The 16,354-nt window shown below is 46.9% G+C and overlaps 1 protein-coding gene across 1 annotated transcript in view; it reads right to left on the bottom strand.

Moving 5' to 3' along the window:
- Positions 1-2,124: 2,124 nt before the first annotated feature.
- Positions 2,125-16,354, bottom strand: part of WNT3 (Wnt family member 3) — a 52,703-nt gene continuing 38,473 nt past the window's right edge. The window contains exons 2-4 of the mRNA XM_062595680.1: positions 15,115-15,356; positions 4,151-4,416; positions 2,125-2,604 (exon numbers count right to left, since the gene is read on the bottom strand). Coding sequence (XP_062451664.1) covers positions 2,125-2,604; positions 4,151-4,416; positions 15,115-15,356 — 988 coding nt within the window. The remainder of the gene's footprint in view (positions 2,605-4,150; positions 4,417-15,114; positions 15,357-16,354) is intronic.

Raw genomic sequence — 16,354 nt, forward strand, 5'->3', positions numbered from 1 at the left:
TATAAAATAAAAAAACATCAACCTCTACAACTTTATACAAAACTTTGGATACAGCAGATTGATGGAAAAAGATCTTCCATTCAGTGCTAGAATACCTGGCTACAGTAAAATAATTACAAGGCAATAAATGTTCTATTTAATATTAAATACCTTTTCTTGATTAAAAAAAAATGAAAGGGATTTTGTTTAAAGTCAGGTACTTGGAGTCTTTCCAGACACAGGATTTAATATATACTTTTAAATAGAATGCATACCAGAAGGTGGCTTATTTCTGAGACAGAGTTTTCTTCAGCTCTTCTGTGATCTTTTAATTTTAGAAAGCTGATGCTTATGTGGTTGCTTGAATCCGGTAGCTCTTCTTCATGCTCTGCAGAGGAGGAACTGAGAATTTTGTTCTGATTCTTGCCACTTGCGGGTCTGAGCGACTGGGCCGGGTACTGTGCTCCATATGCAGGAACTTTTACCCATTTTATTGCTTTTTGCAGTACAAGGTACAAGTCTTTCCACTGGACGAATGAGTGGAGTAGAGGACAGAGGATGTTTTAGACACCTTTTGCAACTCCTACGTCAAATCACTGGCACATGAGAAGTGGCATCTGACTCTGCTGATGTCACCTGGTTGATCTTGGTCTCTATCGTATGTGAAGGAGCCTACCAGGACATAGAGATTTTTTTTTTAATTTCAAGGGTTAATACACCACGAAAATGTGAGCCCAGCGGGGATGAGTAGGGGAAATGTGGCCAAGGAAAACCAGGGAGTGGGAGGAGGGACAAACACTGCTTCTTCTGCACTGAGGTGTGTTATGGGACATGTGTGGCCACACCTGGGGCCAAAGCCATGTTGTTGTTACAGAGCTTTGAGGCTTGAGCTGAAGCCCTCATAAATGAATTGCTAATAGCTCAAAATATAATCCTACGGGAAGGAAAAGGTCTGCTTGGAGTTGTGATACTGTTTAACACAGTAGAGTCTACTCTTCCCATCTGCCCTAGCTTCTTCTGCAGGACAAGGTGGTTTGAACAATTCTGATAGAAGAAATGCTGATGAGAAGACTTGGACAGAAGTCTCTTTGCCATAGCTTCTGTCTCCTTGTCTGTTATTGATACTAAAAGCAGGTGTAGCAGCTAACCTGGCCTGTGTCCTGTTACCGGAGAGATGCTGTGAGCTCATCTTGTGATGAAAGATTGTATTAAGGGATGCTTAGTTAATAGGTGCATGAACAATGTGGATCTGCCTGGTTCTGATTGTAGGCTGCCTGAGGAGACCTGCAAAACTGTAAAGATCTCTCTTTGGCAGTTACACAGCCTGATGGGGTAGTGACCCAACTCAAAGAAGATCACAACCTCACCGTGTCCACTCTGCTCTTAGCTGAGGCTTGTGCCATACATCAGAGAATCAGTTCTGGACTCTGGTTTTCTGCCATCTCAGGGGGTGAGGAACAAAGACGGCAAAGCAGGAGGTGAAAGGAGAGACTGGCTGTAAAGCTCCCTTCACAAGCTCACTTAAACATAATTGTTTCTCCAAAATCATCTCCTTGGAAGGAAAGAGCCTGGCTAGTGTGGGGAGCTGGCTCCTTTCCTTCCTTCTCACGCTGCATCTACTGAAAGTGGGACAATCTATGCAAGCAGGCAGAGGAAGCCTGTATTAGTTCAGCTTTCACTGTGTCAAATTAATTCCTGCTTGAAACCCTGTATTAGCGTTTACATGGGCCAGGCCTCCAGAAGAGGACAGAGCTGGAAGCTCTGAGCATGCCTTGTTAGCAGCATACTGTCTGGTCCCTGTGGCTGTTGCCTCACTTGGACCTGTGAAGTCCCTCCTCCTGGGCAGTCCATCATGCCAAACAGCATGAAAAGTCAGCAGATAAGTGATCTAACATGTCTGTGGTGTCAGGTCTAGCCTCAAAGCACCTTGCTTGGGCAAGACTTGGTGATACTGTGAGTCTTCTCTGCAGTGCTGGTGCTGGCTATACGAAGGTGTTTGCCCTGGCCAAACTGGCCAAGAGATTTGGGATTTTTTTGTATCATCCTCTGAAGCGTGAGGCCACCATATGGAAGCTGATCAAAGGACCGATGAACTCCTGGCCCAGCTCTGGAGCAACCTCCCCTCAGCTGGAGACCTACCTATGGTTACTTGCATGTGTGGACATCATAGACACGTATGCACTCCTGGCAGCTCACATAGCAGCACCAGTGGAAGATGCAGTGACACTTCTCCTTACGTTTCTCAGTCCTGGTGTTGTGGCCACGACCACAGCACAGCAGGTCGCAGCCATCGATCCCATGGGAGGTGACATTGCATGTTCTGTCCCTTGTACCAAAGGAGCCCGTCTCTGGGTTGGGCTCACAGAAGTTGGGGGAGTTCTCATAGTAGACCAGATCTCGCTCTGTTGGTGGCTTGAAAAGAGCGTACTTGGCCCTGAGAGTTTCTACCCATCCCCGAGATTCTCGGTGCTTTTCAACAACCATCTCGGAGGCGCTGTCATATTTATCCTTCAGGTAGTCACCAATTGCCCGGAAGTCTGGCTGGGCCCACCAGCAGGTCTTGACCTCACAGCTTCCCGAAAGACCGTGACACTTGCACTTGAGGTGCATGTGATCCAGAATGGTCTGTCCAGAGGAGAAAAAGCAGGCAGTCAGCAACAGATTACAACCCCGATAATTTGCTTGCAAATCCACCTTTTGCTAACTGGATATAGATGTCTGATCTGAGCTTGGTCTGGGGCTGAAAACTCACTGGAGCTATGGTGTATGGCAGAAACAACTCTAGTCAGATATGCTGCACTAGAGAAACATCAGGACGTGACTGAGACTTGAGCATATGCTCTAAAGAAACTTTTGCAACAGGCTCTCTCTCTACCCCTTGGCATGTCACTTAGGGCAAAATTCTCTTACTGCTACCTTCCTTCCCTCCAGAATGTGTTGTCTGAAGTGAGACAGCTCTGCGATTGCTTTCCAAACACATCAAACACTTACAGGTGTCAACTAGAGGGCAGGTATCCCACAGCTCTGAAAGTTAGACCCAAACCCTGCTGCTGCGAGTGCAGTAAATAATGTTGAGCAGTGTTACTGTGGAGCAAGTAAGATGTTTTTCTCAAGATCCTTCTATCGCAAGTGTCATGGTCCTTCCTGCCCTGTTGGTGGGAAATCAGAGCCTGGAGTACTTGAGGGTTAGGTGACTTCTCTCACACAACATGGTTCTAGGCTGATCCAGGTCATAGCTTTACAAACAACTTTTCATTTTATATCTTGAGTCTGTCAATTTGCACTAGAAAGAAAAAGAAATTGTAAATCTAAGGACGTTACACTCTTCCCCAGAAATCTCATCCACGGGGAGCAAAACAATCACTGATTATTGTTAAATTTTTACACGATTTTTTACAGGAAGTCATCAGTCATTGTTAACATGCATTACAGATTCAAGCTTCTGCCCTTCCACTTCTGTCTATTGTGGCTATGGAAAAATGATACTTTCCTGGTGTTCAGCTATTTGAAAGCTCTCACTTTCACAAGCTTAAAGTGTATTTAGTTCGCCAGAGGCCTAGAGCAGGCAGTTGCGTAGTTGCCTGCCTACGGTAAAAATCACTAGATAGGACAAGGTCACAATGTGTAACCAGAGTTCAAGGGCAATAACGCAATAAATAATGCAAAAGGTTTGAATGTGCTGTGTCCTGGACCTGGAGCGCGTTGTGGTATTTGGCATCTTGTGTATGATGCTGGCTACTCAGCGGAGCACCTGAGGGCTGCCTGGGCAGTGGGAAGATGCAGGTCCTGCCCATGCTCTGCCTTATGTCTCTGTGTGATGATAAAACACATAGGGGAGTTTAGGAAGGAATTGCCTTGGAGAAAAGCCTGGATCATCAACGACTGGGGCCTTGGAAATTAGCACTGGGTGTCTATCAATTGAGAAAACCTGTGCTGCTTTGAGAGGTGTTTGCCCTGGAAGCAAGCTGTGCTTCAGCTGTCCTTCTTCTGGAGAGAGATGGAGCAGAAACTTGCTGGTATCCTGGGAATAATTCCCAAAAGGTCCTGCCTGGGCTTTATCATGGTCCTGTTACTTCAGTGCAAGTCTATTGCTGTAGCAGGAGCCAGACTGGGCCACCCACCCATGCGCGGTGACCAGCACTGGAGCAGTGGTGTTAGACGGAGCACTCACCGTCCTGCCGGCCTCGTTGTTGTGCCTGTTCATGGCTGAGCGGGCATCTGGCCGGTTCTCTCGAGCATCTGCGAATTCACGGGACACTAGCACTCCGAAGTCGGCATCCTCACTGCATCCCCCCCATTTCCAGCCATCTCCTGGAGGCCCTTTGTGGTGGGAGTCACAGCCGCAGATTGTGGAGGTGCCCTCGGCACAAGAGCGGGTTACAGCGAAGGCCACACCTGCTGACGCAATGGCATGGACAAAGGCAGACTCTCGCGTGGCTGGGAATAAAAAGAGTCCAGGGGATTATTTGCTAGGGTAACACTTTTCGTTTTCCTTACCAGCCTCCTTCAGGATCATCTAAATTTCATTTAAAAAAAAGTTATTTGTTCATTTTTCAATTAACATTTTCTGAATCAGGTGGTGCTGGTGGCTGTGGTTGCCCTTTGAAGCACGCAGGCAGGAATAGCGAGTAGGAGAGAAGCATGACTCCAACTCTGCAAATTACCAGCGTAGTATTTGGCCCAAATTGAAGGGGTACAGTATTTGATCCAGTGCTGCTGCTCATGCTTACACAAAAGGACAGTGTAAGCTTGAGGAGCACTCAGAAAAGAGTTACTGGAATAATTCTTGGTCCGGAAACCCAGAGAGGGCAAAGGGAATCAATGCCTGGAATTAGTCCAAGGCGAGATGAAATAACTTCTCTATGTGCTGAAATGGGGAAATGATTTCAGATTATACAGAACAGACAATGGCAGAGCTAGAGCTAGAAATTAAAGTTAAGCATATCTAGACTAGACCAAATGTGACTTTCCAGCAGTGACTGCTACTGACCATAAAAACCCTTCCCATGACTCTGCACCCATTGACTCCATACATGGTCAAACCAAAGTTGCCCCAGAGACGCAGCACACCTGGCTGAGCAGTTGTGAGCAAAGACAGACTGTATGGCTGTGCGGCAGGGTCCTCCCGACACAGTGCAGCTTGGAGGCAATCCATCCCAATGAAATAATGTTTCAGAGTTAAGCTTTGACCATCTTATCCCAAAAATGAGATCTTGAAACAAAGTGAGATAGTAGAAGATATCCCTTCTGACCCTTTGGCAGGCAGGAAGAGACTTTTAGAGGTTTGTGGGCTGCTGTGACAATGATAGCAAAGGCTGTTCACATGCTGGTGGAGGGCAGACACCTGTGTGCACTGGGATGAGACTGGCTGAGAGTTCAAGATGGATGCTGGTTGAGTCACTTCTGCTTCTGCTACATGTGTTGGAACATCTCTCCAGGCTGAAATGTGCCTCCAGACTGATAGCAGAGCCTTTGGGCTGTTCACCTTCATGTACTTGTTCTTTCATCCCTGAATCTAATTAAGTCACTTGGCTCTGCAGTGGGCTAAAACCACCCTAGGGTATGGAGATGACCTTGCAGTTGCTCGTTAAATATGGAACAATACTGGAGGAAATCAAAGCGGAGGAGACTCAAGTTTCTCCTGTGACTCTGCTGGCATGCTCCAAGTGAGCAATTGGAATGGATGAATTTTGGCATGCCCAGAGGAGCAAACGGGAACAAAAAGCTGGAAGCTATGAATGCTGAACAAAGGGTTAAATAAATTATCCAGGATGCCTAGGTGGACTGGGAGCTGGGAATGGGAGCAAGTGGGAATCCTTTGTGCTAACAGAGAGAAAATGTCTCAGTAGAACAGATACCTGAGCAGGAGGTGGGAACAAAACAAAGAAATACTCCACACCAAGCTGTAACGGATTTGCTGAACCGGAGCACCTCTGTCTATCACCTCTTCCACCTAGGAGCTTCCCTGGTCAGTGTGTGAGGCCCTGGCACAGGAATGACCTGGATTTTGGACAGCAGCAGCCAAATTATGAAGAAGCCATCAAAGAAAGATGTTTGCAATGACAGGCTATTACAGTCAGCTGGCTCTGAACAGGACAGTAGGGCCAAGCAGGATGGGTGGGAAACCAGGTTAGAACTGTCTGCTCTGGGCCTGCTCTCTGTCTAGAGCCTCTGAACTTGTCTCATCTGCCTGGGGCCAATGAGGAGCTGCTGCTCTTCACCGTGTGCTGAAACCCCTCCAACTTGCACACCATAGCCTTTGCCTGAGGCTCTTCCTTACTCAGTGATGGCTGTTGTAAGCACAAGGAATCTCTTATTCAGAGTAGGTTGTTCTGGGTAGAAATGACCAAAGACCAACGTTGACGTGCACTCCTGGGCCCCAAGAGTAGGAGACACCAGAGATGGCAGCGTGGGCAGCAGTTCTGAATAGTATGTCCAAAACAATGTCTGCGATGCAGCCATCTGGACAGACTTTCTTGGTCTGCTGCTATTGGACAAAACTTATGAGTTGTTAGAAGCACTATCAAAAAATACTGTCATGGAATACACCTCTGTCAAGGTTCTGTGGCAGTTCCTGATCCAAACTGTGGACCCTGTAAGTAAGAGAGCATTATCTGGAAATGAGAAATGGACAATCTTTCAGCAGTTAGATGTTACTTGGTCACTCAGGACTTGAAATAGGATAAGTAAACGTGAGGTTTACTTCCTTACATCCCTTGTTTAACATGCAAGGAGACAAAAGTGAATAGGCAGTCTGAAAAAGAAATGCAGAGAACTGGAAGAGGCCACCAAAAATCACTGCATACCTAAACCTAGCATTAGAGTGTGCAGAGGGGGATGACCTCATTCACTTAATATGGTAGGATTTTCCTACTATTAGGTCTCTGAGATTAATATCACATCTTTGGAAGTCTTGCACTCAAATTACCTACAGATGGAAAATATGCCATCAAACTGAAAAAAAGTATTTCCAACATTATATATCTAGGTATGCTAATTCTTCAAGAAGCCATTGTAGAAGATGGGAGATGGGCTAGAGAAGCCATAACTCTGAACTGAGCTTGTCTTTGCCCTAATGCAATGGCTCTTCCACCTCTCATTCAGGGGAAAGTAAACTTTGGGAGAAGCTGAGAGTGATGTTGGATTCATCAGTGCTTAAGTTCTCTAAAATCACACTAGATGTCATTGGAGTCAATCCCACCTCACTTCCCCAACGTGCAGGAGAACACGCATGTGTTGAAGGCAGATCGTTGGGGTCTGTGGTGTTTGGAGTACTGTTGCTAGTGGATGGTGTCTTTGGTGCACTGTAGAATCACAGAACAGTTGAGGCTGGAAGAGAACTCTGGAGATCATCTGCTCCAACCCCACTGCTCAAACAAGGTCACCTAGAGCACGTTGCACAGTATTCCATCCAGTCGGGTTTTGAATATCTCCAGAGAAGGAGACTCCACAATCTCTTTAGGCAACCTGTTCCCCTGCTCTGTCACTCCCACAGTAAAGAAATTTTTCCTCATGTTCAGATAGAACTGCCTGTGTTTCAGTTTGTGCCTGTTGCCTCTTGTCCTCTTGCTTTGCACCACTGAAAAGAGTCTGGCCCCACTATCTTGATGCTCTCCCTTATAGTATTTGCAGACATTGATAAGATCCCCTCTCCATCTTCTCTTCTCCATGATAAACAGGCCCAGCTCTTGCAACCTTTTCTCATAACACAGATGCTCCAGGCCTCTAATCATATTTGTAGCCCTACGCTTGACTCTCTCCAGTAGTTCCATGTCTCTCTTGTACTGGGGAGCCCAGAACTGGACGCAGTACTCCACATGTGGCCTCAACAGGGTTGAGCAAAGGGGGAGGATCACCTCCCTCGACCTGCTGGCAACACTCTTCCTAATGCACCCCAGGAGACCATTGGCCTTTTTGGCCACAAGGGCACATTGCCGGCTCATGGTTGACTTACTGTCCACCAGGACTCCTAGGTCTTCTCCTGCAGAGTTGCTTTCCAGCAGGTCAACCCCCAACCTGTGTTGGTGGACGAGGTTATTCTTCCCTAGGTGCAGGACCCTGCACTTGGCTTTGTTGACCTTCATGAAGTTCCTCTCTGCCCAACTCTCCAGCCTGTCCATGTCTCTCTGAATGGCAGCAGAGCTTTCTGATGTATCAGCTACCATCCATTCATATTCATTGGCAAATAAGTTGAACAAGACTGGACCCAGGACTGACCCGTGGGGGATGCCACTAGCTACAGGCCTTCAACTGGACTCTGTGCCACTGACCACAACCCTCTGAGTTCTGCCTTTCAGCCAGTTCTCTATCCACCTCATTGTCCACTCATCTAACCTGCATTTCCTGAGCTTACCTCAGAGTATGTTATGGGAGACAGTGTCAAAAGCCTTGCTGAAGTCAAGGTACACAACGCCCACTGCTCTCCCCTCATCTACTCAGCCAGTCATTCCATCAGAGAAGGCTATCAGATCGGTTAAGCAGGATTTCCCCTTGGTGAATCCATGCTGACTACTCCTGATCACATTCTTTCCCTCCACATGCTTAGAGAATGTTTCCAGGTGCCTTGTGGGTGTAGCTGGCCTTAGTGATCAGGGCAGGCATCAGTAGATGTGGGATGGAGCAAGAATTTTCCCCTATCTCAGAGCAGCAATGATCCTAGAGATTGTCCTCTTCTTCCAGAGCAGGAGCTGTGAGCCATCTTCTCAGCTCCTTGGTGCATCTCCTGTCTCATGTTGTATGCTGGGGAGGTCTTGGCTGCTCCAGGTCTCTCTCTTCAGCCTGTGGTTTTCTCTGCTGGGGTAGGATCTTGTTCCCTCAGCATCCAAAAATTAGACATCTCAATCTGAGCTAACTTCAACCTTTACAAGCAATAGAAACAGGCAACTTATGGATACATGACAGCCACGAAAAGCCTCTCACACAAGACTGGGAACTGAGATCTAAATGCCTAACAATCCCAAATCAAGGCTGCTCAATGCCGTCTTTGCAGGTGGGATTACTCAGCATTTTTCACTTTTAATTCAAACTTTTGCTTCCTTTCCCCACCTGCCTCCAGTACTCCAGTAGAGATCCAACCCCTATCTACCAGTGTAAAGCCCGCTTCTCTTAGTTATCTTCCATCAACTAGTTCTAAGGAGACCACTGGGGGCTATAGGCCACAGGTTGAAAATCACTGCTCTAACTCAAGTTTTTCAGCCTGACAAAGGCTATTTGGGTGGCCTATGATATAAAGCAGATCAGATTAGATGAGCTAGTGAGCCCCTCTGGCCTCAGACCAGGACAAGTCGGAGGCAGAGGGGGAGGACGCAAACGACTCCTTGCTGGTGGGCATTTGCTTTCCATCCTTGGGGGAAAAAATAACTGAGAGGCACACTCCACATTTGAAAATCACCTTTAAAAGCATCCGGTGCCCTCCGACACTGGCACACATGGCTGCTCTGAAGGTAGCTCTGTCAGCCCTGGCAACCCGGGCCTTGCTGGCAATACAGATGGTCCCTGAGAGCCGAGCCGGCACTAGAGGTGCCACGGCTGGACGACGGTTCCTCAGCACCGTGTGTGCCGGGGCTGTTTGCCTCTTTCAGCTGCCTCCCAAGCACCCGGTTCGACAGAAGCCGGACACCGATTCTGCCAGCGGAGCTGTCCGAGTTTTGCGGGGGGGGGGGGGGGGGGGGGAGCCGCAAGAGCGAGCTGTGAACACAAATGAGTCGCCTTGAAATTCTCCACTGGGTCTGGGCAAGGAGTCGGGAGAATTTCCCAGAGATGAAATGAGGGAGCAGAGTTCCCAGAACCAGGGGAGGGGCTCGCGAGGGAGGATTAGAGCGATCTTGACAGTGCACCACTGCGACTGTCTCCCAGCCAGGCCCGTTACCTGCTGGGACACTCAATTTGCCATTGTTCCCGCAGTGTCACACTGTATTACCAGCATAATGCAGAATGTTTCCGCCGGGCCAGCGTACCCACGGCACAGAGCACTGGCATTCCCCACGAGCACCTCGTAGCAACGGGGCAATGTTCCCCTGTCCTGCCGTCACCCTCCAATCCCGCCAGCCGGGCTGGGAAATCCCTATTGATGGCTCTCCCCAGCCCCCCGCCACCGGATCAGAATGGCTAAAGGGCGTGTGAATGGTGCAGCAATTTGAAACGACTGCAGTGCTGGGATGGTATCGCTCGCCCTGCCTCACAGTAGGGGAGGAAGCTTAGCTCTTTCTCATCAGTATAAGCTTATTTTTCTCTCTCCCTCTCTCTTTTCCCTCCCCCTCCCGTTAAGCTGTTGAGTTTATATCAAGACGGCCCCCTGATCCCACACACCCCTGTTTAGATGCAAATGACTGCAAGTGTCATGGCTGAGAAAAGCCATGGGTTATCTTGGTGCGGTCTGCCTTTTTCACAGCTCGTGTCAAGGGCTTAGCCAAACACACAAGGACCCCAAAGGCAGCCTGGGCCCAGCTGCCTTTTCTGCACCTGGCCCCACTGCTGTCACACTCATAGCAGCTGAGCACTGGGAGCTGCAGCCCTGGCTGCTGCCACCAGCAAGAGGCTTGAGCCTGCCTGGAGTTGAGGAGGACCTGTCTGGAGAACCAGTGGCATCTGCCTGGAGGGGGAGAGAGAGCAAAGACCAGCTTCTTTGCGAGGAGAAAGGGAGAGGAGCAGTTCTCAGGTTGATCTACATGTAGCGAAATGTATGAGCTCTGTAAGGCTCCTACCAAATCCAGTCCTGCAGATCGAGTCCTGCCTGCTCCTCAGAGACCTCTTCTCTATCCCAGGTGTCAGTCTCCCTTCTTAATGTCTCTGGTATATTCCTGCTCCTTACACTCATGACTGGCTCTTTTTGGGTCCTGTAGTTTGAATGAAGTCCTGTATTTCATCACTAACACAAAGAATGACGATTGCTCAGACTGTCCTAGAGCAGCATGTGGCTGTTGGCTTAATGTTGGCTTTGGTGTAGGACTTGGCTGGAAGAAACATTGTCTTTTAATAAACCCTGACCTTATTTTAAAAAGAAAAGGGAGAGAGAAGAGAGAGAGAGGAAAGCAGGTTTTTCCTCCCTCCATGTCCTAAAGCTGCCCCAGACTGCACACCTGCAGTATAAATCATGTTGGAGAATCTGCTTGTAAAAACATGATCTTACCCCAGATTGTGGATTTTTGTTTGGTTGTAGCCCAGGTTAGAGAAAAAAAAAACATGCAAAAAGAAAACTTCTTGGAAGATAAACAATGGCCCTAGGAAACCAAAGCCAGCTATGTCTTCCACAGATTTTAGGGCAAAAACCCTATGAATTTGAATTTTGGGCAGGGCAGTGGCATACGGGAGGCAATCAGATCTTTCTAGGCAGAGCCCTTAGCAAAGATCTGTGTTCAGCAGCCCTTAAATCAGAATACTTCAGTCCCCAGGGTTTTGCTGTCCTGTAACACTGGTGAATTTGAAGCCGCGTAAGAGGCTGAGAAAGGAGAGATTAGAGTCGTACGTACAGTGAAATTGGAAAGAGAAATGAGCTCTCTGCAGGATGGAGATGTGATAGGAGATCATGGAAAGACTTGAGGGGCAGGAATCTCGTAAGCTACACCAGGGAGAGATCTCCTGTGATCCCACACTGACACCAGCGCTCAAAGCTGGGACAATGTGCCTGGAGGGAGGCAAAGCTGAGAGCTTGAACCGCAAGAAGCGATCTGCACAGCCAAACCTCAGCTAACTGCTCATTTTCCCACATTACCGTGCTTTTGAGATTAAATTCTGCTTAACTGGCAGCAGCTATGATTAATACTTTTATAGCATCTTTAAGATGAAATCATCCTCAATTTCTTTGCAAGATGTAGTAGTAGTGATTTTAGTTTTAGTGCTGCTCTAGTGAGAAGTATATCTTTGAAGATTTTTTTTTTCTAAAACACATTGACTCTAAGGGGGTAGAAGAGGAGAGTAACCTAAATGTTATCCTTTGATACTCAGAGGTGATTTTATCCAGATATTAATCATTACTTAAATACTGACTACTTTGGGCTCAGTATTTACGGTCTATCGCCTAATGCATAGTACAAACTGCAACAGTGATTGTGATCTTAGTTTGAGCCCTACCACTAATCAGTTATTAGTTGGCTCGTTACTTCCTGTTGTGTGTCCTGGTCATGGCTGTGGTTGCCTGGAAGTCAACAAGAAGCAACATAGCAACAATTGCCACAAGCAGTTACAGGTGCTCAGAGCCCAGCTAGATGTAAACCATGCAGCTGAGGAAGATCATGGACACTGGTTCCAGCTTCTAGGATCACAACTCCAGATTTTTGTTATTACTGCAGCTATGAAAGATGAACTACAGATTGGGAGAAGATGATGTTATGAAAGCAACAAAAGTGTCCAGCAACCCTATCCATAACTACCTCCACGTCCTCTTGGGATGGACAAACGGTGCTGTTGCCCAGATTCATCATAGCTAATGAAATCTATCATGGTCCTTTTTATCGCCAACTTTAGCTCTTCCTTCAGCTGAGAAAACAGATTTGGCTGAAAAGGGTATGTTTTTCTCTGCAACTACTGATGCTGTAAACCTTGGGAATAGCTAAATATTTCCTAGCGTTACTCATTACTACAGAGATGAAATGAGTTCAATCCCTTCTCTGCTTACTAATTTTCAAAACAGCAGGGAAAGACATTAGCAATATTTGAAAATGTAAATAATAACTACAGTCAAATGGCTGGACTTTGAAGAAGTATCATCATTTGTAGATGATACTGTGTATTTTACCTATTCTACACATACTAATTAGTTAGACATGAAAACAAATATTTGTTTCAAGGTAGTTGCCTGGCATTACCAGTAAACTATTGCTACATCATCGTCAAGGAAACAGTGTAACAGAGGTGCTCAATAATTTTTCTCCATCTGTCAGAAGAGTTTCGGAGCTATGGATGATATTTTAATTTGTCAGCTTGGAGTGCATGGAAATGTTGAGGCATGCCTGCATGTGAGGTTTTGCTCTACTCCCTGCAGCTGAAAGAATCTTAAAATATTCTTCATAAATTCAAAGTTCAGTTTGCTCATTAAGGGAGAATAGTTCAAATCCAATTTTTAAGCTTTTTAACGCTGACAGAAATGGCGTTGAGAGATTTTGAGTGCCTGAATGCTATAATAGTTCTTCCATAATGCACTTAAAAGTTTTTTTATGACAGTTTTTATAAGAATTAAAACTTTCTGATCTTGTAAGTGCTGAAGTTTATGATGACATGCATTTATTAGGCAGCAAGCTGCAGTATGACAAGATTTGGTGGCAAATTATTTGGTTGTAAATATTATAGTTATCCAGAAAAACACCCTGGCAAATCAGAAGGGAATTGGATCTCAACACACCTATGTGACTTTGCAATCTGATTTCAGCAATGAATCTCCCTTTAACCCAAGTGAGTCATTTTCACTGAAAGATACTATTGATGTCTCTTGAAACTGTACCACTATTGGAAGGTTGAAATTTGAAAAAAAAAAAATCAAGGATTGCTCATATGCAGAGTATTGTAGTTTTGTAAGAAAGACTCATCAGGAGATATGCACATTGCGGGAGACTATTATGAAATAATCTAATGTTCTAGCTTTCAAACTTAATTTCTTAAAAGACGCTACCATTATTTCCATTTCCAAGGCAGCAACGATGGCAAGAATAATTTCTTTCGAAAAAACAGACCTTACTGGACTGCAGAGACTCAGAAAGTACCAACGCCAGTGAAGTTAAGCTTCAGAAATGGCTCTGGTTGTATATGAAGCTGTGAAACTAAGGTATTATCTGTGGATGTCACTTGAGCTAAACTGAATATGGAGTCAGCGAAAGGCATGAGATGGAAATCCTGGCTTTCGTTAGTCCTCTACTTCATTTGAGCAATTGCCTTCAGCAAAGCATTTCTGATTTGATCCTAACAGACAAATTGATGGTGCTTGTAGACTTGTGTGAATGTGCAGCCCACCCCTTTCTTCCTGAAGAAAGGAAGGTTGGAAGGAGTAAGAGGTTTTCAAACCTGTGGCTGTGGCATGGACAACATTCAGTGCCAGACCATGCAGTCTGCAGGCTCTTTGGGAAGGGCAGACCAGCTGCTGCTATGAGCGTGCTGCACTTTTTTCTACCCAGAGGAGCTCCAGGCCTCAGATCTCCAGGAAAGATTCCTTCAAGTGGAGCAAAACTGCAGCTGTGAGTCATCCTTGGGTGCTTTCGTACATCAGTGAGAACCATGGGCTGGGATGGAGGGGTGGGGGAGTTTCTATCTGCCATATGATTCAGTTCCATGTGAATACCTTTTAATTTATGGTCTTGCTTTACTAACTGACCTTCTGTGAGATATGCGGTAGGTTATCTGCCACTAAGGTCCTCCAGCATCAGCTAATGCTATGGGTGCCCAACTGTCTTGGGGCCCAACATCTCATTTTTGTCAGTGTAATGCCTAAGCTGTGACCTTTTTGGGATTCTCAGCCTTTTCTCAGCTCATCAATGTGCTTCCGTTGTGCCTGATCCTTACTAGTGGATCTAGAAAGGTGGCTTTTCAGGAGGAGGTGATGGAGGGGAGCAAGCCTATGTTGTGGGGGAGAAGAGAAGGAAATAGGTTTACTTCCACAGCTTCTGTTCCAATCCCTGATGGTTTTGGACACATCTGGCAAAAGGTATGTTGAAATCCAGACTAGGCCTCATCAGGACCATAGACTTCAATGATGATTTTTCAGTGCCAGGGGAAAATCTTGACCACTGGGCTGCAGGGGCAGACAGTGCCACATGCCTTTTGCAGCATGACAGACATAGAGCAAAGGCCCTACCTTGACCCTAAGGAAGGGCTTAAAAGACTCCTCAGAGGAGGCACTCTCCTTTTGCCTTAGACCTGAGTACCATGCAACTCTTGGGCCAGCTGTCAGCTCTAACCCTTCTCCTTGGCTTTCTCCTGGGTCTTCCTGACCCAGGATGTGTGAGCATGCATGGCTAGACCTTCCCTTTCCTGTACTTTGTCTCACCTGGCCCTACTGAGAGCTCCTGGGAAGGGAATAGGCTCTTGTCTTGACCCCTCTCAACAGCACACATCGTAGTAGGATGTTTGGGGGGATGGCCAAAAGCCAAGTGGAGATATGCTCGTCCTGGCAACACTGTTCTCCCACCAGCCAACCCCTTCACTGTTTACCTTTGTCCAGGACTGGCCCAAAGATGGCCAGGCTATCATCAATGGTGGTGCAGTTCCAGCGGCGGCCCCGAAACTGGTGCTGGCACTCCTGGATGCCCAGCTTCACTCCTTCAGCCACACTGGGCATAATTTCGATGTAGTTCCGGCAGAAGCGGAGCTGCTTGGGAACGAGGCCAGGGATGGAGCCGCAGAGGATGGGCTGGGACCCCAGGGAGCTATACTGCTGGCCTAATGCAAGGGACCTGCAAAGGAGAAAAGACATCATGAGGAGAAGTTGGGAAACCAGCTGGCACCATTCTTTCTGCCCCAGCAAAATTTCCTGGGGCGGGGGGAGGATCTGATAAGTCAAGAGTTTAAGATAGTTCAGTGAGAAAAAGTACAGAAAAAGAGGGATTTGATAAGAAAACAGGAGACTTTCCACTAAATGGCATTGAAGTGAAAAGAGCTTTCACACCTGGAGATACCCTGGGCTGCAAAGATGCATATATTAACTCATCCTCCTTCATGGGCACAGATGGAGGGATTCAGCTACCTGAACGGAGGCACCTAGAGCTACTTGAAGTGCTATGGAGCAGCCAAGACATCCCCATGCGGCTGGCAGGTCTGACAAAGGACCTATAGGGAGCTTTATCTTTGGGAGCAAGAGCTGATGGCTGAGCATACCATGGGATGTGTCAGGGGTCAGCAGACATTGACATGAGGCCTCCTGAATTTCAGCCAGAGTGGGGAGTGTCTTGCCCCATGACAAGTTCATTAGCAGCAGGATTATTGTTTTCTGGAAAAGGGCTAGGCTCAGATCAGGTATGTCAATGCCACACAGCCAAGGCTGCCTTGACACCGGTGCAGACAGTGTCCATCAGAGACTGAACCATCACAGGATCCACCCAACAACAAGTGGTCCCTAGGCACAGATGTGATTCAGGCAGGCAGCTGCAGAGAATTTGCAAATAACTCTGAGGTTGGGCCCAGATGGGCCATGGCAGCTAAAGAAGCTATTTGCACAAATTCAAGCATTTCCTGGTACCCAGCTCAAATGCTGAATTATCTCACTAAAGCAGCACTGCTCTAGAGGTCTCTCAGCCATTTCATAGGGTCATTATTCCAGACATTGCATAAACAGATAGAGAATGAGTATCTCTGCCTCAACCAGCTGTCAATCTCCTCTGCAGTTTTGATTTCCTCATTCATGTCTTCCTCCTCCTTGAAGGATGCCTGGCCTTGGATACACCACCTAGAAACA

The sequence above is a fragment of the Rhea pennata genome, chromosome 26 (genome assembly GCF_028389875.1).
Source record: "Rhea pennata isolate bPtePen1 chromosome 26, bPtePen1.pri, whole genome shotgun sequence".
NCBI classification, from domain to species: Eukaryota; Metazoa; Chordata; class Aves; order Rheiformes; family Rheidae; genus Rhea; species Rhea pennata.